This window comes from Rattus norvegicus, chromosome 8 (genome assembly GCF_021556685.1).
Source record: "Rattus norvegicus strain SHRSP/BbbUtx chromosome 8, alternate assembly SHRSP_T2T, whole genome shotgun sequence".
NCBI lineage: Eukaryota > Metazoa > Chordata > Mammalia > Rodentia > Muridae > Rattus > Rattus norvegicus.
Genome location: NC_141541.1, coordinates 40,928,774 through 40,955,428, shown reverse-complemented (window position 1 = coordinate 40,955,428; position 26,655 = coordinate 40,928,774). Strand labels below are relative to the sequence as shown.

The 26,655-nt window shown below is 39.1% G+C and overlaps 1 protein-coding gene and 1 pseudogene across 1 annotated transcript; both read left to right on the top strand.

The window, feature by feature from the left end:
• The first annotated feature begins 2,916 nt into the window (after positions 1-2,916).
• LOC100360095 (urinary protein 1-like) lies at positions 2,917-6,547 on the top strand. Its single transcript, NM_001257095.2, has 4 exons — positions 2,917-3,032; positions 3,896-4,009; positions 4,474-4,627; positions 6,393-6,547. The coding sequence occupies exons 1-3, from the start codon at positions 2,972-2,974 to the stop codon at positions 4,599-4,601; spliced, it is 303 nt and encodes a 100-aa protein (NP_001244024.1). The 5' UTR covers positions 2,917-2,971; the 3' UTR covers positions 4,602-4,627; positions 6,393-6,547.
• Positions 6,548-19,673: 13,126 nt separating this feature from the next.
• On the top strand, positions 19,674-19,770 carry LOC148004029 (U6 spliceosomal RNA; annotated as a pseudogene).
• The last annotated feature ends 6,885 nt before the right edge of the window (positions 19,771-26,655 follow it).

Genomic DNA, 26,655 nt, shown 5'->3' with positions numbered 1-26,655 from the left:
GCTAAACAGCTCAATTTTCCCAAGATACAGTCCACAGACCATATAAAACTCAAGAAGGAATAACATAATATGGATTCTTCACTTTTTCTTAAAAGGGGTAACAAAAGTATTCCTAGGAGGAGATATGGAGACAAAGATTGTAGTAGAGACTGCAGTAATGGCCATTCAGAGCCTGCCCCACCTGGGCATCCAGCGCTTATATATACAGTCACCAAACCCGGACAATGTTGCTGATGCCAAGAAGTGCATGCTGAGAGTATCCTGATATAGCTGTCTCCTAAGAGGCTCAGCCAGTGTGTGACAAATACAGAGGCAAATGCTAGCATTAAAACGTTGGAATGAGATTTGGGTCCCCACTGGACAAGTTATCGAAAGGATTGAAGGAGCTTGCAACCATAAGAACAACAATTCGAACCAACCGGAGTTCACAGGGTCTAAACCACTACACAAAGAGTACACATTCAGAGGCCCATGGCTCCAGCTGCATATCTACCAGAGGATGGTCTTGTTGGGCAGCAATGTGAAGAGAAGTCCTTGGTCCTGCTAATGCTGTATCCATAGTGCTTTTGAATATCAGGACAGTGAGGCCCTAAGCAAGGGAGTTTGGAGAGGGGAACACCGTTATAGAAGTAAGGGGAGGGGGACAGTATAACGGGATTATGGACAGGGAATCAAGTAAGCGTTTAACATTTGAATGTAAATAAAAAATCCAATAAAAATATAACACTGACTCTAAGTTATGTTCTTTACAAAGAAATTCTCTTAGAACAGACTTAGACAAAGTTCCACTTAGTCCCATACAGTAATATAAAGAAATTTTGGTCTTTATCCAAACTTTTGTTTTTGCACAATCTGCCTCTGTCTCTGTCTCTATCTGTGTCTCTGTCCCTCTCCCTCTATGTCTCCCTCCCCCCTGTCTCTCCCTCCTTTTCCCCATTTCCCTCCTCCCCTCTCTCATTGTGTGCGTGTGTGTGAGTGTGTGTGTGTGTGTGTGTGTGTGTGTGTGTGTGTGTGTGTTTGGCCATGGGCACTTGTGTTTGGGTGTGCCTAATTCAGATAGATAAATTTAAATTTGAAAATTTACTTGTACACTGTTTTCTGGAGGGCAGGAAGCTTGGCCAGAGCTAAAATCTAATTTACAGGAGGCCATCCAAACTGTTTCCTCCTCCCACCCAAGAGGAGTAGAGAAAAAGAATCACATATTTTTGATAATCCTGTTACAGTCTTAGTTTACAGAGAATCATGGGAAGGTTAGCATGAATCATGTCCTGACATTTTCTTTTTGCACATTTTAAAATAGAAAGCTTGTGTTTCCACAATACAAATGTGTAAAAATTGGCTCCTTAAGGGACTGTCTGTGTAAACTGTATTTAAAAGGAATTAATTGAGGATATAATTTCCTAAAAGTGAAACCGTATACCTTTAAACATTGTTCAGAGTATAGTTTGGTACAATGTTAAATGTTTAGAAAAATTTCATATAAAACAAAGATGTCAGGTGGATTTACCAATGTAAAAATTAGAGGAAAATATTAGAAACTCAATATTATATATCATTTGGATAGTAAAATGAAGTTAACTTATAATCTTTCATATATTTTCCAACATTTTTTCTGTTGTTGTGACAAACACAATCACCAAATTCAATTATAAAGAGGTAAAGGCTTATTTTGGCTTACATTTCCAGGCCATGGTAATCCTTGAAGGACTTAAGAGCAAGGGCTCAAGAACTGAAGCAGAAATCATGGAGGCACATTGTTCTTGTTTGACTCACTCATTATTCTCAGATAGATTATTCCTGCCTAAAGTTGGTACTGCATATGTAATACTGTGCTCTTCTACATCAACTGGCCAACAACAACTCACAGTCACATAGACCAATATGATTCAGGCAATTTTTTTTTAAGATTCCCTTTTCTAGGGTATGTCAAGTTGGCAATAAAGTCTAACTAGGGCATCAGATATGTGTTAAGGAAATCTATTATTTCTTAAGACTTTATCCATGCTTCCTGAAGCTTACTGACTCATCAACAGAACAGGAAAAACAGACCCTTAATGAAGGGCTGTTTTCCTTTCTCACAATTACCCCAAATATCTTTAATTTTCCTTTTTTCATAATCTTTAATAGATGAATGACTCTGGAAGGCAAACATAAATCTGTTATTTGTTTTACAACTGTTTTATTTAACTATGAATGTTATATGTAGGTATATATCCCATTTCCATGAACACAGATTTTGAAAAGTTTGATGTATCAGGTTGAAACATGTACTTTTCTTCGGCGTAGAAATTCAGAGTAGAGTGCACATCATGCTTCCAATGTATTAGCCATCAGATCACAGGACTGTATGTCAAAGCCATGAGTACATATTTGAAAGTTCTTGTGGCAAGTCCAACAAGAGCTAAAACTTTGATTACCTAGATGCAGTGATTAAACACAGAAAGATATACTGATTATCAGTTTTGGCGTTTTCGGTTGTTGTTTTGGTTGTTGCTATTAAAAATAGAATAACATATTTCAGTTTAGTATTCTAAAAAGGGAGAGCAGAGTTGCTTGGATACTGGGAGTATCAGGCCTTATCTAGAGTTTCAAAAGTCTCCAGTGCTCAAGATATACCTTAACATACTTCCCCACGAAAAAAGTACCTGAAGACAATTTAACTTCTGGCCAGTAGGTTGCACTGCAGGTTCCTAAAAAGACCTGGAAGCACCAAAGGGAATATTAACTTTGACACAGTTTTCCTTGAATTTAAGTTTTCCCTAAATGGAAGATTTACAGATGATAATTTTAGCATCACAAAGTTAGTAAAATCTGTGCTCCCCTCTGGCTGTATGCTCAGTTCATTTCCTGGTATCCTATTGGCTGCTCAACCTAACCTAGGCTACAATATTAACCTGCCTCCCTGATATGGGTCCTGTGCACTCTGTCTTCTCCTCTGCTAATTTCTGGTTTGAAGATCAATCTCATTGCAATGGGAAAGCATATCTTGCTGCTCCTACTGGGCCTGACTTTGCTGGTGAGCTCCCTGCAAGGTAAGATACTGGGCGATGGTAGTGGTTGCCACTGTTGGGCAGACACACTGATTCTACAGATTGGGGGTTGTGATCGGCATGAAATAGGAAAATATTAGAACTGACCCTACTTCATTCTGATATCTATATCAGGATATCACTTCCTCCCCTTGCTTCAGCTGTTCACACTCAAAGATACTTTCCTGTCCTTCTCTTCATAATTTCTCCTGCTCCATGTCACCATCTCTCTCTCTTTCTCCTTTCCACCTCTCTTCATGTCTTTTCTCTGGAGTGCTTAAGCATGTTCAGTTCCTCAAGTTTACATGCAAATTGGCTTATATTTCGATTGAAAGTGGGAAAGGAAATTCATTACCAGGATGAAAACAGTAAAAATATAGATTCATTCAATCCAGTATGATAGAATACTAACTTTAAAAATGGATTCCCGTGGGGATTTCCTGTATCAGAGATGCTTTGTTGTTTGTGCATTGAATACAGTACTGTCTGATAATATCAGACTCTTGTTCCTTTCTGTTCTCTCTCTCTCTCTCTCTCTCTCTCTCTCTCTCTCTCTCTCTCTCTCTCTCTCTTAGGTGACTCAGAATCATAATGCTGTGTAGTATATTAGAGACCCCACATCAGAACTTCTATTTTCCATTCTGATAACCTGGTCTGCTCTCATGGTATGAGGTTGCATCGATTTTCCAAAATTTCCTTTGTAGAGTCCTGTGGTCATGAACCTTCATGAATGTGTTATCTCAGCATACAGCCAGATCTTTTCCTTACTATTGCTTATTTATTCACCAGAACCACAAACTCATCTCCAATTGTTGCTTGAGTTTGGAGCCTGAATTAGACCTTTACATTTGCTTTTGTCTTTTCAGCTTTGGTGTGCTTTGAGTGTGGCAACCTCAATTCTATGGGGATTTGTAACTTTAGAACAGCTGTATGTTACGCTCATCCTGGTGAGGTTTGTGCCTCAGTTTTAACCTATAAAGGTATGTAAGCTCTGGGAGCTCTGAAAGTAATCTTGCTTGCCCTACAGCGATGATCCCATCTCCACGATGCTGATGGCAAATGCAGAAACTGAAGGAAGATGTCTTTGCTGGTAAAAGTATAAGGGAAAAGGTCTTTTGCTTCTCTTAATGGCTCCCACTGACCGATAGTCAGACCAACAAATAAATGATGAAAAAAATGTTATGAAAGATGTCTGGATATCCTTAGGCAAATTCAGGGTGAATATAGTCTAGTATGGTAGGAATTGGATTTTAAAATTCCATTCAGCACTCTTGGAAATGAAGCCCCACCAGTGGGTTAGATTAATGGTTGAGGCATCGTGTCCCAGTGAGCCCACTTCAGTTATGGTTGTATTTCTATTGTACTTTCCATCTGACTCTTCAATGACTCATCAACTCTTTCCACTGATATTCACATTCTGCCTCTTGACTTTCTTCTTCTACAGATGGAAAATTTGTATATGGAAACCAGAGCTGTGCTGAGTGCTCCGGGAGGACTGTTGAGCATGGAAGTCTGATAGTATCAACAAACTGTTGCTCAGCCACCTCTTTCTGCAATATAGTACGTCCCTGATACTTAATTGTATGGAAGGATTTTAGGTGAGTCCCTACTCCTTCCCTGTGCTCCTGTAACCTCATAGCCCTGGTCAGCATGAATTGCTGATGTTTCAAAAGTTCAACAGACTGTAGTGATGTTCTCTGCTTCCCACCAGCCCTGGCACTCCCTCATTTTCACATCATGGTTTCCTTCCATTTTCCCCTCTGTCCCTCCAACAAAATAGATAAATGGCACAAGTTGCTTCTTCTACACTCTCTGCACTGATTTAACAAACACTTTCTGTCTGTTGAACGTAGCCCTGGCCACTGAGCACTGATTTTTGAAAAGTATTGAAAGAGAGAGTCCAGTCCTGAGACCAGTCTTCTATGAAGATTCTGTATCTGACAGGGTGGCCAGATAACTATAACTTCCCTTTCTTCAATCTAATCCATACACTGAGGAGGATATATTAGGAAGTGTTTGATTCCTGTGACTTTAACAAACTGCTGTTTGAGAGAAAGAATTTATTAAGGTCATTATTTGAGATAGTTTTACTTTATTATGTTAGGCTATATTGGAACAGAGATGTTCAACTCTTGGCTTTCTGGAAGCAGGGTAAAATAGGAAGGGAACAGGACAAGTTTCAACCACTATGGGTTGACCCTAAGTGGCTTATTTCTATCTTATTATATCTATCAATAATCTATTCAATTTTCAAATGCATTATTAAGTCAGAGATACCTACCGCATCTCTGGAAACGATCTCAGAGACACAGACAGATTTTAATGTGATAGATCAGACATTCTCAGTTTCATGTACTGACTAGAGTCAGATACCACAGGCTGAGAGTGCTTCTTTTCCAGTGTTCATTTCCCCAGTGTGGTCACATGGACATGTGCTTCTTTATTCTTCAAGAAATTTCTAATTTTTAGCTTTACTCCTACTAATTCCATAGATTTTGAAGTTCTATTTCGAATTTTTTACTTTTATATTTGTACCTGTATGTTTACATTTTTGGACAACCTAAACAGTGCAGACAGTACTATAAACAAACGAAATTTCTAGGAATCTCATTCCACTCTGCCAAGACATTGCTTTGTAATATGTCATACAGGTGAAGGCACATGCAAGATAGAACAAAACATATCATTGGACTAGAAGGAAAGATGAGTGGGAGAAAAGTTTTATAGAGAGGAGGAGACTGGTGTGAGGCATGAGAAGAAGCAGCAGAGAGAACATGGAGGCTAATGTTGAGATTCCTCTCTGCATATTTACAGGGTGGTAGGAATATACTTAAAGGATGGATGTATACAGGGCTTTTTATGTCTAGGTGGGCAATGTTTTCAATCTTATCAATTTCGTTAGAGGTTGTGGTGTTGTGTGTTCTTTCATGTGGTGATTTAACTTCAAGAGCGTATGTGGTGGCTGGTGACACTAGGCTGCCATGGAATTGGGATATATATTTTGGGCATGGTGGCAACCTGCCTTGGGAACTAGATGTGTAGAGAGATTGTTATAAGTCTCAGAGAGAAGTCATCAGCAGTGTCATATGTGATAGAGCAAAGCAGGATAGAAGCTTTGCTGACTGAGATGAGGATATCTACCAAATATCTTGGGGCACTGTGGTGGAGGATCTAGTGTGGGGTAAAAGACAGTATCATTTTTTTATAATTTTATAGCAACATAGATTGCTTACACAATTACGTATACATTATATATTTTTGCCTTCTAAATTTTTGAATAGGTCATAATAATTTTTATATATTATAAATTTTAAAGTCATATATTTACAAACAGTGACATCATTTTAACACTCTTTTTTGCAGTGCTCTTTACTGAGTCTTGACACTGGAGCATGCCAGAAAGAATTATCTACTGACCGTGTCTGGAGAACGCACTAAGATTTCTACATCATGTTTTCTGACTACGTGTACATCATATCATATGATCTTCAGTGATCTGTAATAAATTGAAGGCCTTACAAATTTTAATTTGAACTATATGCTATTTAAATTATTTTTGAACGTAATTTATTTATTTACACCCAAACTGTTGCCATTCCTCCTTGTCCCCCCTTTCAGGTTTCTTTACCCTATCCACCCTCTTCTGTACTTCAGAGAAAATGTTCCCCAATCCATGGCAACCCTTACTCTGGGACATCAAGTCTCTACATCTTTAGGTACATCCTCTTACACTGAGGCCAGGCAAGAGAGTAGGTGTTCTGCTACATATTTTCCAGAAGCCTCAGAATAGCCCATGTATGGTCTTTGGTTGGTGGTATAGTCTCTAGGAGTATCCTGGAGTCCAGGTTAGTTGACAGTGTTTCACTTCCTATTGGGGTTGCCATCCACTATGGTCCCTTAAATCTTTTTCCTAGTTCTTCCATAGGGGTTGCTGACCCCAGACCATTGGTTGGCTGTAAGTTTCTCCATATGTCTTAGTCAGGTAGATGTACAACCTACCAGAGGATAGCCATGCTAGGCTCCAAAATCGCATGTTGGACCAGTCATATACAACCTATTCCTTCACTCTTGGGTCCATTTCTGTCCCTGTATTTCTCATTGATAGGAATGAAAGTGGGTTGGTGTTCCCATCCCTCTACTGGGGGTCCATTTGAACTACAGGAGGAAGACTCTTCAGTATGGATTATCTATCTCCTTATGTTGGGTATTTAGGCTAAGGTCACCCACATTGATTCATTGATGCCTTTCACATCCTAAGTCTCTGGAACATTCTAGAGGTTCTTCCAAATCACCATCCCTACCCATGGCAGCTATATATTTCCACTCACTCACCTGACCCTCTAGGCTTCTCTGAGCTCTCTCCAATACATGATCCTGCGCTTCCCTTTCCACTCATGTAGTTTTCTCCATCTGCCTCCCATGAGTATTTTGTTTCCCTTTCCAAGTGGCATTGAAGCACCTTTACTTGGGCCTTTCTTCTTGAAAATCTTCATTCAATCTCTGGGTTGTATGATTGGTATCCTCCACTTTTTGCTAATATCTATTTATCAGTGTGTACATACCATGCATGTCCTTTTCTATAGCTCATTCAAGATGATATTTTCTAGACCCATCCCTTTACTTGAAAATTCACAATATTCTCATTTTTAATAGCTGAGTGGTATTCCATAGTGTAAATGGACCATATTTTATGTATCCATTCTTTGGTTGGGGTACAATAGGGTTGTTTCCAGTTAGTGGCTGTTATGAATAATGCTGTGTTGACATAGTGGAATACATGTTTTTATGGTATGGTGGAGCATTCTTTCGGTATATGCCCAGGATAGCTGGGTTTTGAAATAGAACTATTTCCAATTTTCTCAGGAAAGTCCATCTTAATTTTCAGTTGTTGTACCAACTCACAATTCCACTAGCAGAGGCGGAATACTCCTCTTTCTTCATATTCTCACCATATGCTTTCACCTGAGATTTTGGTCTTTCCCATTTTAATTGGTATAAAATGGGATTTCAGGGTTGCTTTGATTTGCAGTTCCCTGATGCCCAAGTATGATGTTCAACATTACTTTAAGTGCTTCTCAGCCATTTAAAATTTCAATTTAAACATTTTCACATATACTAATATATAGATGGGTGTCAGCCTCTGTGTTTGTGTTCATATTATTCACACTCAATGACAGATGCATGTTCTAAACCCATCCCTACAATGGAAATATATATCTGCCATGGGTAGAGAGGGTGAGTGGGAAGAACTTCTAAAATGTTCCAGAGACTTAGGATGTGAAAGGCATCCAGGAATCAATGTGGGTGACCTTAACCTAAATACCCAACATAGGGAAACAGAGAATCCATACTGAAGAGTCCTCCTCCTGTAGTTCAACTTGTGAGATCCATGATCTATTTGTACCACATTGGGTCTGAAATTTGAAGTTGGTAGTCAGGCTTGGCACTCAGTCCCTTATATCCTGAGTTGTCTCAGCTTTCAAATTTTAAAATCAGATAACTAGGTAGCTGGTGGGTTGCTTAGTAGGTAAAACTCTGGGTTATCAAGCCTAATGACAGGAGTTATATTCCTGGCACCCAAATTATAGAAGATGAGGACAGATTACTAAAGATTTACATCTAGTTTCCCCAAAATGTCCATTGCAGTGTATTACACACACACACACACACACACACACACACACACACACACACAACCACACACACGGACTGTAATGTGCCTTTGTTGTCAGGAAAGCATGCCCTCATTGTCAAGCTTTCCTAAACTTTGAAATTTCCTTGTTTCCATGTTATAGACTTCATTTTTCTTTTTCTTTTTGTTGTTGCTTTTTAAATGTCCCACCCGGGTTTTTTTATACAGTTTATTAGAAGTGACACCAACATAGTGAAGCAGATGTTGTTGAGGTGTTATACGTTTACAATGGTAAGTCTAGCACTTGGGAGATGGAGGTTGCTGAAAGAGGAATTCTTCAGTCTCAGCTACAAAGAGTTCAATGCCAGCCTGAAAAATATGATACTCCATCTGGAGAGAGAGAGAGAGAGAGAGAGAGAGAGAGAGAGAGAGAGAGAGAGAGAGAGAGAGAATGTGTGAAGGGGCAAATGATGTTCCAATTTGGAAGCTTCCATATCTGCTCCTACAGTAAAAGATTTCTGCCTGAAGTTCACAAGAATCTTACCATAGCACTTAGATACATTTTTCAATTCTTACAGTACATCTATACCTCTTATACTGTCTCCTTTCTTCCTGCTGACATTGGGATTTAACACATGACCTCAATCTTGATAGAGAAACTTTCTACTATTGACTTGAATTCTAACCCCAAGAAACAGGGTTTGATTTACTGGTTTTTGTGTGTTACTTGGAAATAAAATTACATGTAAGCAAGCACTTTGCTCCCTAAGCTACATTCCAAGCCCAATAAGTGTCACTGCTGTGTGTTTACAATAGTCTCATAGGTCAACTCGAGATTGTCATATCTTACTACATGCATGTGCATTCTTCATATTTCTGCACATTATTTTATTGTGTGATTTTTACACAATTTATACAGTTCCTATAGTAAACATAGTTTGATTATTATAAACTTGGTATGATTACAAGAAAAAATTCTGTAAATATTTCTGAGAACCAGATAGTCCCCCAAGTAAAGTGGTACAATTTGAATTTTTGCCTTCTTGTTGTTCAACATGATTCTCATTAGGTTAAAACTTGTATTAGGTACCTTTCTGTATTTTATATACTGCCATGTTACCACACACCAGACAAAAACACCTTTAGGAAGGAAAAGGTTTCCTTTGGCTTACAACTAGGAGGTATTGCCCCTCCTGGCAGGATCGGCATGGGGGCTGGAATGTGAAGTAATATTCATATTCTATTCATAGTCAAGAAGCACAAAAATGTATGCCAGTGCTCAGATTTCTTGTTTGCTTTATTATTCATTTTTTGTTCATACCAAAAAGCCATCACATAGCCTAGAGTTGGGTATATTTCAAGTGAACTTCCTTCATTAAATATATATGGAAATTCCCTACTACACTGTATGAGGGTGCTATAAGTGTATTTCTAGAGTATTTCTAAATCTTGTCAAGTTTAAAATGAGGATTAACCATCATAAAACAGCATATAATTTATGTACTTTTCGAATGGCCGAAAAGCACCTAAAGAAATGTTCAACATTATTAGTCATCAGGGAAATGGAAATCAAAACAACCCTCAGATTGCACCTCACACCAGTCAGAATGGCTAAAATTAAAAACTCAGGTGACAGAAGATGCTGTTGAGGATGTGGAGAAAGAGGAACATTCTTCCATTATTGGTGGGATTGCAAACTGGTAATATTGGACATTCCACTACCTGAGGGCACAGCTATACCTCTCTTGGGCATATACCTGAAAGATGCTCCAACATACAACAAAGGCACATGCTCCCCACTATGTTCATAGCAGTCTTATTTATAATAGCCAGAAGCTAGACACAACCCAGATGCCCTTCAACAGAAGAATTGAGCCAAAAAAAATGTGGTACATCTACACAGTGGAGTACTACTCAGCCATCAAAAACAATGACTTCATGAAATTCATAGGCAAATGGTCTGGACTAGAAAATATCCTGAGTGAGGTTACTCAATCAAAGAAAAATACACTTGGTATGCACTCATTGATAAGTGGATATTAGCCATGAAGCTCGAATTACCCAAGATGCAATCCACAGGCACAGGAAGCTATAGAAGAAGGGTGACCAAAATGCGGATGCTCCCACTCCTTCTTAAAGGGGGCAAAACCCAAGGAGGGGATATGGAATCAAGGTTTAGAGCAGCAACTCAAGGAATGGCCATTCAGAGCCTGACCCTAATGTGGCCCATATGTATACAGCCATCACAACTAAATAAGATTGATTAAGCTAGAAAATGCATGTTGAACGGGACCAGATATAGATCTCTCCTGAGAGACACATCCAGAGCAGGTCCAATGCAGAGGTCAAAGCCAGCAGCAAACCACCAAACTGAGAATAGGAGCCCATTGAGGGGGAATTAGAGGAAGTATTGAAAGAGTTGAAGGAGCTTGCCACCACATAAAAACAACAATGCCAACAAACGAGAGCTTCCAGGATCTAAATCACTAGGGAAAAAGTATACATGAACTGATCCAGGGTTCCAACCTCATATGTAGCAGAGAATAGACTTGTTGGGTCACCAGGGGAAGGGGAAGCACTTGTTCCTTCGAAGGTTGGATCCCCAGTGAAGGGGGATATGGAGGGGGCAATAAGGGGGATGTATAGGGGGAATACCCATATGGGGTGGGGCAGGGAGGGTATGGGGGTTTATGGACAGGAAACCGAGAAGGGGAATAACCTTTGAAATGTAAGTAATAAAATATATCTAATGAAAAATTACAAAAAAATATCCTTTTCCTTGACTAGCAATGAATATTTGGCTCTCTTCGACATGAGTAGCTGTAGTGACCTAGCTCTCATGTGCTGGGATTAAAGCTGTGCATCACCATGCCTTGGTATCACTTATGTTTTCCCTGTCACACCACAGCAGTAACAAAACACATGAAATTTGATGAATAAGACTTTAAGAAGATGCTAGAGGTGTGTTTTGATGGAAAAAAACAATGGAAAATGCTTCACAGAAGTTGTCATCAGGTACAGGTGTCAGCTCTGCCATAGTTATAGTTGGAGAGTTAGCATCTAACAATAGTTTCAGTTTCAGTCTTCTTGCATTTGTGGAAAAAATGGTGCGTATGAACCCCAGAGGAAGAAGGGTATGTAATCTCTCAATCATGGGAAGATAGAAGAAAGGAAGGAAGGAAATAAGTATCTACAAAAGGGTAGTAGCACTGAGGGTGGACAGGAGTACAGAGCATTTCTCTATGCCCAGCTGAGCTGTCGAACTAACCACATTTGATGCAGAGTCCAAGCTGTTCTCAGGGATAAGGTGGTGCCAGAAGAGACGGTGAAGTGTTGTAAGGTCACAGGAGGAGGATCAGGGACTAAGGGCTGTCCTTAGAACAGGCGAAGATAAGCTAGGCTACTAAACTTGTTGCAGAAAGATTTGTCTTTGAAAACTTTCCTTTAATTTGTCTTATTTTGAAAGATCAATGTTTCATTAAGGCACATGTGAGAACATTCTTGGAACCCATACTGGATCCAGCCACCAGGTAAAGAAGTAAGACAAGGGTCAAAGTGTGTGCGCTTGTCAAATCTGTGACGCAGAAAATGAGGAGTCAGTGTCCAGGGAGATTTGTCATAGTCAAAAAGAAAACTAAGATCACATCTGTACCCATCATCCCTTATGCAATAATCTGCTTACAGCCAGGACTTCAATCCAAAATTTCCTAAGTGGAGTTTTAGGGAGCTAATTTTGTCTACCTGATTATGTCCACCTAGAAATCCCCTGGAAATCTGTCAGGAACACAGCAAAATGTATAATTTCTCCCCTGAGGTTTGTTCCACTGAGTAAGAGCCAGGGATGACCAGTAGATGCATAGAGGGAATTTTCCTACTTTAACAGGATAGCTCATACTTCTAGTTTCCACTCCAGTTCCCCAGAGATAGAGAATTGCACTGCACCTGAGGGAAAGTATAATCCATCATCTTGAGACTTCCTGCCTTACATTCCAGAAGAAGCTGCCCTCAAGGTACAAGGAACACATTTGTTCATTTTTAGTCTCACAGAAACTGTCCCTTCAGAGTTGAGTGTAGTGTACTGGAAGCATGTCAGAGTTAAAAATGGAAAATAAAATCTAAGAGGTTCCTTTGAGGGCAGATTCAAGCATCAGACAAGACCTGGGACAGTGGCTCTGATAAATAAATAAAATGAATGATACTGAAGGTCTTACCCCGGTGAGGTGAGCCAAGACATTGGATTCATAAAGCAAGAAATGAGGAGAGCTAAAAGGACTCCCAATCCCAAATCTTAGGAATGGAATATGCAGTGAGAAGGAAGCACAAAGTTCCCATGCAGAGGCTTGAGTCCTCCATGTCTATACATCTGTCCCCAACATTTCATTGTCTTCATACCATCAACATCATAGACTGGTGTGTCAATGCCCACACTGACATGGCACTGAGAACTGGGCGTAAGCCTGCAGGATTGAAAAACACACATATGTTGTTATTTGTGTTAAGAAAGAATGTTAATTCCTTAGCTTTATTCACTTAATATATAACCCCAGATGACCAGGTGGAAAAATCTAGGAAGCAAAGTGGGAAACCTCAGCTTAAGACTTCAGTAAAAAAAGACCTGTAAGAGTAGGAGGGAAAAGCCCCTTTGCTTTTCTTAATGGCTCCCACTGACCGATAATCAGACCAAAAAACAAATAATGAAAAAATTGTTTTGAAAGATATCTGTGATCCTCAGGGAAATTCAGGGTGAATATAGTCTAGTATTGTAGGGACTGGAATCTAAAGTTCCACTCAGCTCTCTTGAAAATGAAGTCCCACCTGTGGGTTAGATTAATGGTTGAAGGATAGTGTCCCAGTGAGCCAGAAGCTGAAAATATCCCAGATGCCCTTCAACAGAGGGATGGATTCAAAAAATGTGGAACATCTACACAATGGGGTACTACTCATTTATGAAAGACAATGAGTTCATGAAATTCATAGGTAAATGGAATGAACTAGAAAATATCATCCTGATAGACTTTACTCAATCACAGAAAAATACACTTGTTATGCACTCATTGATAAGTGGATATTAGCCAAAAGCTTGAATTACACAAGATGCAATACACAGATCACAGGAAGCTCAAGAAGAAGGATTAACAACATGCGGTTGCTCCAACTGCTTCTTAAAGGGGGAAAATCCATAGGAGCAGATATGGAAGCAAAGTTTAGATTAGCAACTCAAGGAATGGCCATTCAGAGTCTGACGCACATGTGTCCCATATATATACAACCATCTAAACTAAGTAAGATTGAAGAAGCTAGAAAACGCATGCTGAGAGGGACCAGATATAGAACTTTCCTGAGAGACACATCCAGAGCATGTCCAATGCAGAGGTCAAAGCTAGCAGCAAACCACCGAACTGAGAATAGGGCCCCATTGAGGGGGAATTAGAGGAAGTATTGAAAGAGTTGAAGGAGCTTACAACCCCATAAAAAGAACAATGCCAATCAACCAGAGCTTCCCGGGACTAAACCACTAGAGAAAGACTATACATGGACTGACCCAGGGCTCCAACTGCGTATGTAGTAAAGAATAGACTTGTTGGGGCATCAGGGGAAGGGGAAGCCCTTGGTCCTGCAAAGGTTGGATCCCAAGTGCAGGAGAATATGTTGGTGGCAATAAGGGGGATGAATAGGTGGAAAACTCATATGTGGGAGGGGAATGGGAGGAAATGGGGGTTTATGAACAGGAAACTGGGAAGGGGAATAACCTTTGAAATGTAAGTAATGAAATATGTCTAATAAAAAATTTAAAAAAAAATTATGTCCTTTTCCTTGACTAGCAATGATTACTATTTTGCTCTTTTGAACATGAGTAGTTGTAGTGACCTAGCTTAAATTCATTTGTACAGTAATTTTTCAGCAATTAATTTATTCATTTTTTATTGGATATATTTCTTTACTTACATTTCAAATGTTATTCCCTTTCCTGGATTCCTGTCCATAAGCCCCTATCCCCTCTCCCTGCCCCATGAGCATGCCCCCCCCCATTTCCCACTCCTTACAACTCCCCCCGACATTCCCCTGCACTGGGGTCCAACCGTGGAGAGACCAAGGGCCTCCCATTCTACTGATGTCCCATCAAGGCTATTCTCTGTTATATATGCAGTTGGAGCCATTGGTCAGTATATGTATAGTCGTTGGGTAGTGGTTTAGTCCCTGGAATCTCCAGTTCATTGACATTGTTGTTCTTATGGGGTTGTGAGGCCCTTCAGCTCTTTCAATCCTTTCTCTAATTCCTCCAACAGGGTTTGTTCCTAGTGTTTACCCTTGTATTTGATATGCCATGGTGGTGTCTTTCAGGAGAGATCTATATCTGGTCCTGTCAGCATGTACTTCTTAGCTTCATTAAAGGCATCTAGTTTTGGTGGCTGCATCTGAATGGCCTTTCCTGAAATCTCTATTCTAACCTTTGCCTTCACATTTCCTCCTATGGATATTTCCCCCTTTTAAGAAGTAGTGAAAGCATCAACATTTTGATTTTCCTTGTTCTTGTGCTTTGGTCTGTGGATTGCATCATGGGTAATTCGTGCTTTTTGGCTAATATCCACTCATCAATGTGTGCATGCAATATGTGTTCTTCTGTGATTAGTTTACCTTGCTCAGAATGATATTTTCTACTTTCTTCCATTTGCCTATGAATTTCATGAAGTCATTGTTTTTGATTACTGAATAGTACTTATTGTGTAGATATACCACATTTTCTGAATCCATTTCTATGTTGAAGGGCATCTGGGTTGTTTCTAGCTTCTGACTATTGTAAATAAGGCTGCTTGGAACATAGATTTAATTGTAGTGGACAAAAAATGTCCCTCAGTAGAAGAATAGATAATGAAAATGTTCATTTACACAATGGACTACTCAGCTATTAAAAATAAAGGCATCATGACTTTTGCAGGCAAATGGATGGAAGTAAAAATATCATCTTGAGTGGAGTAACCCAAATCAAAGGTAAATGCATGTATGTACTCCTAAGTGTATATAAGCTATAAAGTACAGAATATTCACACTATAATCCATATGCTCAAAGCTAAATAACAAGCAGGACTCATGGTAGGATGCTTGAATCTCACTCAGAAATTGATACAAAATAGTCATCACAGGTGGATGTTGGAAGGAATATGTGTGGGAATTGACATATATGAGGTGTCACATATATAGAACATAAACTGCTTGGTCCTCTTGCAGGTTCCCCAAAAAAATGAAGCAGGGCTCCTGACTCTGTTGCTTCTCTGAACATCCTGTTCCCCTGAGTGAGCTGCCTTGTCCTGCCTAAGAGAGAGCAAATGTGCTTAGTATTGGGGTGTATTTTGGTGCCAAGGCAGGTTAGTACCCAAAGGGGATCTACCCACTTCTCAGTGTTGAAGAGGACAGGGATGTAGGGGAAGGGATTTAGAGGAAGGAATGTGATCAAGATGGAAAGTGAATCAATACATAAATTAATGAGGAAAAACATCTAAAAACTGAAATCAGGTTTGCTTCTCAAGGAAACTGGTTGATTGAGAAGTGATAGAGATAATTAGTCTTCCATGTGTAATTGCTTAAGGTCTGTGATGTACACATGAGAGTTTCTCCTACTTTCATACTTACAGACCTTTCCATATTGACAATCTGGAAGAAAAGGTGAAAATTTCTGTTGAGGAGACCTAGATGATCAATGCCTTCACCTAGGTGGCTTCAGTGTTAATAGCAATGTCTTCCATTTCTCACTTAAATTTCAAGGCATCATCTATATATAACTTACTAGTTAGGCATATATACCACACACAAAGACCATGGAAAACTCGGGAATAGATACATAGGCCCATATCATTAAAATAATGTAAACACCTTGAAATTCTTACATTTAAAATATTTTTATATTTAAATTTTTAGTAAACAAGGCCCAACATTTACTCTTTTCCAGATCCAACCAATGATATGTCTAGTCCATCCTAGATATCATTCTTAATCACTTTTCACTGTCACCTGCATATGTTGAAATCCTTCAGCCTCTGAAGCCAGGTATGAGGAATTCCCATCATCCAGACTACTGGTCTACAGCAGAGTTCTTTATATTTCTATAATTGCTTTCTTATAGGTTACCAAAAACTGCTTCCTCTAATAGTTAGCATATCTAATGAAAATGAAAACGTATAGTATTTGGCCCCAACTTTCCCAAGCAGCATCAGACTTTAATGGAAAAACTTGCATCTGAGAGGGAAGGCATGAGGTAGAGATGTAGCAAGATAGCTTCTGCAGAGGTGGTGGTTAGGCTTGGTCAGAAAGACAGATGTGGCACCCTTTACCATTCTGTCATCTCAAGAGAAAGCACACAGTTGAATCTGTCATGGATTATTTCTGGTGCCTCCTTTAGATTTCTGTGGAAGACTCAGAAAATAAGCAAACCCTCCATTATATCTATATTCCTGATGTGATAGCAGCATTTCATGTCTCAAACATGCTGAAGATATGAGGATTCCTTGGATAGAAAATTGAGCTGGAGTGGGTCTTCGATGAGCAGACACGGTAATAGGAGATTAAAAGGCCTAAAGTTCATCATATACATTATCAAGCTTAAAAGAAAAAATAAATTAATGGGGCTGCAGAAATTATTTAGCTTTTCTTTCAAAGACCATGACTCAAGTCTTAGCACCTATGTGGTGGCTGAAAATCATCTATAATTCTAGTTAGAGGGAATAAAATAACAATGGTGCTGATGGCACCTGGAAGATAATGGGGAACAGGAGACACGAAGAAGGACACTAAGACAAGAGTCTGATCATGGCTACAATTTTATTTCTTCCCATGGCTGAATTTAGACCTTAACAGGGGTAACAGAGGGAGGGGGGATTATGAAACATTTTCACAGGCCAAGGACACAGTACTCGTGTGGTCAGGGAATCGGCTGGTGTTGACACAATAGTAGAAAGGTCACAGGTTTGTCATATCTATTGGTCAGCAGGATGTTGTTTTTTCAGAAAGGTTACAGGTCATCACATTGGGTATCTTGATGTCAGATGTATTTCTCAGCTAGGTCACAACTTTATCATACCATTATTCATCTTGACCATCAGATTTGTATTAGTGTTCTGCAGCTGGCTGGGGATTTTCATTTAACCCAGTCATACTTAACTAACCATAATAATAATATCAATAATGGAGGGTTTGAAGGGCATCACTCCCAACACTTCTGGACTCTAAATCCAGTAGGTTTACACATGTTACACAGAAAATGGTTTTTGGTAAAATAACCATATGCATTTAAAATACTTTTTTGAAATAACAAAAAGTAATGTTATGAAAGAAATTAATTAAAAATTCTAAGCATAGTGGCGTGCAATATAATTTCAGCCCTTGTAAAGCAGAGACAGACAGAAATCTGAGAGTGACCGATAAGTCTTCTCTATATGAGAAAATCCAGGTTACCAAAGGATACAGCATGAAGTCTTGTCCAAAATTTCAAAAAGGAAATAACAGAATTTGCCTGAGGTGAAAAGAATGGTAGGAGGAGAACCAATGAAAAGTGCCTGGATATATATGGAAGCTGATCATGGGCAAATTTCTGAAATGACCCTCCTTTATTCTAATCACTTCTGCAAACACCAGAGAGGAATGATTCTATTCCTCAGATCTTAGGACTTTTCTATTCTAGTAAATTAGAACAGATTATAGTTCATTTAGATTCAGAAACCAAGCAGTGTAGTAACAATTAATGAGAAAAGCAACTACTTTCTGGGTGGCTAAGACCTATATGTAGCCCTAAAACTTAGGATGATGCCATACTTAAGAGATTTAGAAGATTTCCCATCCCTGATGCTTTTCTCCATCTGAAATTCTCTAAAGAAGAAATTTCTATGTTTAGTCCCTAGCAGAAAATATAAGAAAAACAAAATGTCTGTAGCTCTAGGCAGAAACTGGACAGAAGTGGGCACATTTGGAATAAACACAGAGAATTATTTTGGTCAAGGATGATCACAGCTGTAAAAATTAATATTAACAGTTACCTTTCTTATCACAAACCTAGAATATCACAGTCTCTACTAAAGATGTACAAACAACACCTCAGCTCCTGACAGAAATGGTCCTCCAATACAAGAAAACCCTAGACAACTTTCTGCAGAAGTCAGACCTGTATATGCCCTTATTAATGAAACTTGTTGTTTCTCCATCAATAATTCAAAAGAAATAGGGGGAAAATCTCTGAAAAATCAAACAAAAGTTCAAACCTGACAGGGGATAAATTCAGAATTAGTACAGATCTTCTAGTTAGGACAGCTTCTGGGTATCTTTTCTCTGTTAGTTTAGGCTCTCTTTCTTCCTATTGCTTCTTTTTTCTTAATCCTATTTTTCACCTTTGGCTTACTTAATGTTCAAGTACAACTACTTAACAATGAGCATGGACCACATGTTGACCACTGCCGCTTGAAATTTTCCAGCCTATCAACATCAGAGATTCTAGATCACATCATAATTTTACTTTCACCTTTGATGATTCACTATGTGTTGTGAGACTTTCCTTATCCCTCTGGCAAATTTTGTATGGGCCTAGGTAGATGGTGTGAGTATATACAAAGCTATCTCTATAACCAAAATAATTCATTGGATAAAACTTCACCATCGTGGAACAATATAGTACTATATCTCTGTCTATTCCTACACTAGAATCCCTATAATACACCCCTGTTTGCACCAATAATAGAGAAGTTAAGATTTATTAACTGAAAAATGGTTTCAGGAACCTTTAAGCACCTGCTGGCAAGGATCAAAGAACATAATCGAGAGAAACAATGAGCCCAGACCCAGAGTGTGGGACCTTGACAGTTGAGGACAAAAGATCAGTTAATATGTATACAATAGTACCCATGATTACTTCCCTGTGTAAGTGACTTTCAGGATGAACGGCAAGAACTGATATATCCTACAAGATGCAGATTCTATTAAGAATCTGTCATATACAGGAGCATACACTGAAGGATAAGATGGTGTGGCATTTTCTTTCCTCAGCAGCACATATTCTAAAATTGGAATGATACATCTCGGACTCTCCACAAGGATGACACACAAATTCGTGATGTCTTTCATACTTTTGAAGTTAAAAAGTGCATGCTGACAGGAGCCTGTTACAGCTCTTTCCTGAGAAGCTTAGCCAGAGCATGTCAAATACAGAGGAGAATGCTAGCAGCAAACCTTTGAACTAAGACTGGGGTCCCCATTGGAGGGATTAGAGAAAGTATTGGAGGAACTGAAGGGACATGGAACCCAATAAGAACAATAGCAACAAGCCAGATTTCCAGGGACTAAACCACTACCCAAAGAATATGCATGGACAGATTCATGGTTCCAGCTGCATATGTAGCAGAGGATGTCGTTGTTAGGCACCAACGGAAGGGGAAGCCCTTGGTCCTGACACAGCTAGACCCCCCAGTGTAGGGGAATGTCATGGTGGGAGTGGGAAGGATGAAGAATCTTATAGAAGAAGCAGAGGGGGATGGGATAGGGGCCTTATGGCTGGGAAACCATAAAAGGGAATAATAATTGAAATGTAAATAAAATGCAATAAAAAAGAAGGTATGGCATATTAGAAAAAGAAATTAGGTATCAGGACATTCCCTTAGGGAAGGGTATGTAAGAGTATTGCTCACATTTTAAGACTAAGGCACAATGGAAGTTAATTAGAAAACAGCCTAATGCTTATTATGCTACATGGCAGAAAAACACTGCAACATAACACTTGAGGAATGAAAATTTTCCTTATGGGTTTGTTTCTCCGAATTCAATGTTCAGTATCCCTGAGCACAGAGGCTGACCACAGCGGTGCAGAACTTGTAGGAGGAAGGGTAAAGGGGCACTTTACAGGTTTATTGAACCTTAGAGAACAATGGGAAATTAGTTGCTTGTTCAATTTATTGTTTTTCCTTTAAAGAAAAATACTAAAACAGATTTGATTGCCTCCTACATTCTGCATGTTGTAAACTAGGGCTAACATTGATTAAGAGCAGTATGTGGAACGATAGTAGTCTTCATGAAACCATTAAATTTGCCCTCGATATTACCTATGGCTAATATAAAATACAAATGTTTAGATTTTTAAATAAAATCCCAACTATCATGATTCACCCTCAGATCATGTCAGCTTTCTTCTCTCACTGATTCCAAACCTCCTCTTTTGGCCCTGAGCCACACTGTAGCTGGACTCAGGCAAATAATTTATTTAACCTCTTTATGGTGTTCTCTTGTGGATATCAGTCATTGCCACCAGCATCAGTTAATGACTACTTAGGACTTCTGGACTTCTAATAACAGACCCTGAATACTTGGCGACTGACATTGTGACTTCTAACACATTCTCTGAATACCTAGGGTCTAACTCCTCATGGCCACAGATGTTTCACCAAAAATGGCCAACCTTAGGGAAAGATGAATGATGTTATAAAATATAATACAGAAGAATTATAAGAGCTTCTAATGTCTAGTAAATCACCATCATACATAAAAGACAATCTACATAAGAACAGTGACTTTTCCTTAATGTTAAGGAAGGATCACATTTCCTCTCAGGGGATGACTTATTCGTATTCATATTCTCTCTCTCTCTCTCTCTCTCTCTCTCTCTCTCTCTCTCTCTCTCTCTCCTTTCTATCTCTCTCCCTCCCTCCCTCCCTCATTCCTCCCCCTGTCCTGTCCCTCTCACTTTCTCTGCCTCTCCATCTCTACCTTTATCTGGTCCCTTTCTCTCCTCTCCCTCTTACATTGCTCTTCCACATATAGATGCTTTATAAAATCTTATGAAAATTCTTGTCAAGTTAATTGTCTTTTCCTTGTACCAGAACAACATATCATTCCAAGTACCATACCTATACCTCTAAATTGGACTTTTCAATTTTTAAAGAACATCTTCCTGATTTTGTCATCTCTGGGAATCTCAAATGCAGATATTCTCCACCCAAGGATCAATGTCTAATAAGTTATCGAGGATATTGTAGTTTCCACCTGCTCTTTCTACTCACTTATTGTAGGTGTGTGGTATTATTCCTTGATTCCTGGTCTCTAAAAAAGTTTCATTAGCTTTTCACTTCTGAAATGTGTCATGAAATTAACTAGCCTACACTTTGATTTTCAAAAAAAATCATGACTTATACCAGAATTCTGAATTTCATTTCTGAATTCCTCAGGTCTGTGGGGGTATCTCAGCAGATTGAGAATTGTGTATATACTCTGGTTGTGTTGTCTTGTGCTAAATTTGAGCCAGTGACATTATAGTACACAATTGTTAGAACAAAATTTGAGGCCCATAGCATCTTCCTACATGAGATAATTTACGAATAAATCACTTTGCTTCTAAGAACAGTGAACAATGCAAAACACTTTAAATATTTATGATTATTCTGCTGTATATAAATATATTTAAAGATATGACATCCATTACATCTTCAAATGCCAAACAACATAAATAATGAAAACTATAAAATCTTTGACTTTCTGGAAAATAACTCAAAATAAAGAAAATAGTGCACTGTACTGTTTATTTAACATTCATTAGGAACAATGCTCTGCAAACGATATTGAGATGACACCTGTCAAATGCTTACAGAAAAAATAGCATTATAAACACACACGAGTGTACACAAATAAACACACACACACACACCACCACCACCTCAGCCCTTCAAGAACTAAATTTGATAGCTCGCAGATGTACTTAAGTAAAGTTAAATTTTTCTAAAGAATCAGAAAATGAGATTATGAGTGTTTTTGAGTAATATAAAAAAGTGAAAGAAATGCAAAATATAGGAGACTTGTAATACCAGATAGTAATTGAACCTACAACAAAAATGTAAAGAACAAGATATGATGATAATGATAGTGAATGTAGAAAACTCTCTTTCCCTCATTTTAATTGCCTGAGCTGATAAATTCCTTTAAAAGAAGAAAAAGTAGTGAAGACATAAGAAGTGATATGTTGCACAAGAAGTAAAAAACATGTTAGTTGCAGAAATAATAGAGGGGATGAGTCAAAATGTTTGCTTCCTAAGCATTTATTCCCTATGAATCATGTAATACATAAAGGAAATTTGTAATAGTTTAAAATCTTATACAGGAAACCCCAAGTATACTTAACTATAGTTTGTTAAACAGGTATATTTAGTTGACACAATAGTGGAAATGAAATAGAATCAAAAAACATTTACACCTGATACAGACTAAGAGACTAAAAGCACCTATATTATTTTGCAGAAAATAACAAAGTGTTAAAAAGGTGGTGGATTTTAATTTTTTATAAATATTATTAACTTACTCTTTAATCTGTGTACCATCTCTTTGATCTTACCTACCCCAGGTCCCCACACACTTCACCTGGGAACTTTGAACAAGTCATTATCTAAGTTCAATGTACCTTCACTGATTTCATGATCACCTTGTCCATGTCATGTTCAGAAGACATCATATTCTAGCACCGATTTCATTTCCTTCATTCAATCTCTCTTTCTCTGGTTTACCTAAACCTTGCAAGGGATTTATAGATACCTCACTTAGGGATGAGCATTGAACATTCAATCTGAGCACTTGGACAATTTATGAGTCATGCATGTTCTGATGCCCACTGCACATAGAAGATTTTTGTGCAAAGTGAAGAACACTAATGTACATGTACAAACATATAGATTTAAAAGCAGTTTGACGACATTCAGACCAGACTGGCTGTTGGCGCCATCTTTACTTCGCCTTGCCGTTCCCTACAATCTCACTTTTGGTCTCAGTTTGGTTCAAGAGTGAGCATGAGGTACAGACAGAAACCAGTCCTTTGCCTCTCTTTCTTTTATTGGACCACTTCATAAAAATAATAACTTAGACCCGCGGATCCCGGCCCGCAGCAGCTCTCTGCTCCCAGACCCGGTGAGAGAGAGACCCAACCGCCTGGTCAGGTGGGCACTCCTGAGGCTGCAGAGCAGAAGAGACCACCAACACTGCTCACCCCTGCCCACATCCCTGGCCCAAGAGGAAACTGTATAAGGCCTCTGGGCACCCGTGGGGGAGGGCCCAGGAGCGGCAGGACTTCTGCGCCTGAGACACCACCGGATCCTGAAAGAAACAGACCGGATAAACAGTTCTCTGCACCCAAATCCCGTGGGAGGGAGAGCTAAACCTTCAGAGAGGCAGACAAGCCTGGGAAACCAGAAGAGACTGCTCCCTGCACACACATCTCGGACGCCAGAGGAAAAAGCCAAAGACCATCTGGAGACCTGGTGCACTGAAGCTCCCGGAAGGGGCGGCACAGGTCTTCCTGGTTGCTGCCGCTGCAGAGAGCCCGTGGGCAGCACCCCACGAGCGAACCTGAGCCTCGGGACCACAGGTAAGACCAAATTTTCTGCTGCAAGAAAGCTGCCTGGTGAACTCAAGACACAGGCCCACAGGAACAGCTGAAGACCTGTAGAGAGGAAAAACTACACGCCCGAAAGCAGAACACACTGTCCCCATAACTGACGGAAAGAGAGGAAAACAGGTCTACAGCACTCCTGACACACAGGCTTATAGGTCAGTCTACCCACTGTCAGAAATAGCAGAACAAAGTAACACTAGAGATAATCTGATGGCGAGAGGCAAGCGCAGGAACCCAAGCAACAGAAACCAAGACTGCATGCCATCATCGGAGCCCAATTCTCCCACCAAAACAAACATGGAATATCCAAACACACCAGAAAAGCAAGATCTAGTTTCAAAATCATATTTGATCATGATGCTGGAGGACTTCAAGAAAGACATGAACACACTTAGGGAAACACAGGAAATCATTAATAAACAAGTAGAAGCCTACAAAGAGGAATGGCAAAAATCCCTGAAAGAATTCCAGGAAAACACAATCAAACAGATGAAGGAATTAAAAATGGAAATAGAAGCAATCAAGAAAGAACACATGGAAACAACCCTGGATATAGAAAACCAAAAGAAGAGACAAGGAGCTGTAGATACAAGCTTCACCAACAGAATACAAGAGATGGAAGAGAGAATCTCAGGAGCAGAAGATTCCATAGAAATCATTGACTCAGCTGTCAAAGATAATGTAAAGCGGAAAAAGCTACTGGTCCAAAACATACAGGAAATCCAGGACTCAATGAGAAGATCAAACCTAAGGATAATAGGTATAGAAGAGAGTGAAGACTCCCAGCTCAAAGGACCAGTAAATATCTTCAACAAAATCATAGAAGAAAACTTCCCTAACCTAAAAAAAGAGATACCCATAGGCATACAAGAAGCCTACAGAACTCCAAATAGATTGGACCAGAAAAGAAACACCTCCCGTCACATAATTGTCAAAACACCAAACGCACAAAATAAAGAAAGAATATTAAAAGCAGTAAGGGAAAAAGGTCAAGTAACATATAAAGGGAGACCTATCAGAATCACACCAGACTTCTCGCCAGAAACTATGAAGGCCAGAAGATCCTGGACTGATGTCATACAGACCCTAAGAGAACACAAATGCCAGCCCAGGTTACTGTATCCAGCAAAACTCTCAATTAACATTGATGGAGAAACCAAGATATTCCATGACAAAACCAAATTTACACAATATCTTTCTACAAATCCAGCACTACAAAGGACAATAAATGGTAAAGCCCAACATAAGGAGGCAAGCTATACCCTAGAAGAAGCAAGAAACTAATCGTCTTGGCAACAAAACAAAGAGAATGAAAGCACACAAACATAACCTTACATCCAAATATGAATATAACGGGAAGCAATAATCACTATTCCTTAATATCTCTCAATATCAATGGCCTCAACTCCCCAATAAAAAGACATAGATTAACAAACTGGATACGCAACGAGGACCCTGCATTCTGCTGCCTACAGGAAACACACCTCAGAGACAAAGACAGACACTACCTCAGAGTGAAAGGCTGGAAAACAACTTTCCAAGCAAATGGTCAGAAGAAGCAAGCTGGAGTAGCCATTCTAATATCAAATAAAATCAATTTCCAACTAAAAGTCATCAAAAAAGATAAGGAAGGACACTTCATATTCATCAAAGGAAAGATCCACCAAGATGAACTCTCAATCCTAAATATCTATGCCCCAAATACAAGGGCACCTACATACGTAAAAGAAACCTTACTAAAGCTCAAAACACACATTGCACCTCACACAATAATAGTGGGAGATTTTAACACCCCACTCTCATCAATGGACAGATCATGGAAACAGAAATTAAACAGTGATGTCGACAGACTAAGAGAAGTCATGAGCCAAATGGACTTAACGGATATTTATAGAACATTCTATCCTAAAGCAAAAGGATATACCTTCTTCTCAGCTCCTCATGGTACTTTCTCCAAAATTGACCATATAATTGGTCAAAAAACGGGCCTCAACAGGTACAAAAAGATAGAAATAATCCCATGCGTGCTATCAGACCACCACGGCCTAAAACTGGTCTTCAATAACAATAAGGGAAGAATGCCCACATATACGTGGAAATTGAACAATGCTCTACTCAATGATAACCTGGTCAAGGAAGAAATAAAGAAAGAAATTAAAAACTTTTTAGAATTTAATGAAAATGAGGATACAACATACTCAAACTTATGGGACACAATGAAAGCTGTGCTAAGAGGAAAACTCATAGCGCTGAGTGCCTGCAGAAAGAAACAGGAAAGAGCATATGTCAGCAGCTTGACAGCACACCTAAAAGCTCTAGAACAAAAAGAAACAAATACACCCAGGAGGAGTAGAAGGCAGGAAATAATCAAACTCAGAGCTGAAATCAACCAAGTAGAAACAAAAAGGGCCATAGAAAGAATCAACAGGACCAAAAGTTGGTTCTTTGAGAAAATCAACAAGATAGATAAACCCTTAGCCAGACTAACGAGAGGACACAGAGAGTGCGTCCAAATTAACAAAATCAGAAATGAAAAGGGAGACATAACTACAGATTCAGAGGAAATTCAAAAAATCATCAGATCTTACTATAAA

Bases quoted from the DNA above. Each gene is read 5' to 3' on its own strand.
- LOC100360095 (NM_001257095.2), top strand. From the start codon at position 2,972: ATGGGAAAGCATATCTTGCTGCTCCTACTGGGCCTGACTTTGCTGGTG. The intron at 3,033-3,895 runs GTAAGATACTGG...TTGTCTTTTCAG, and splicing joins GCTGGTGAGCTCCCTGCAAG to CTTTGGTGTGCTTTGAGTGT. The intron at 4,010-4,473 runs GTATGTAAGCTC...CTTCTTCTACAG, and splicing joins CTCAGTTTTAACCTATAAAG to ATGGAAAATTTGTATATGGA.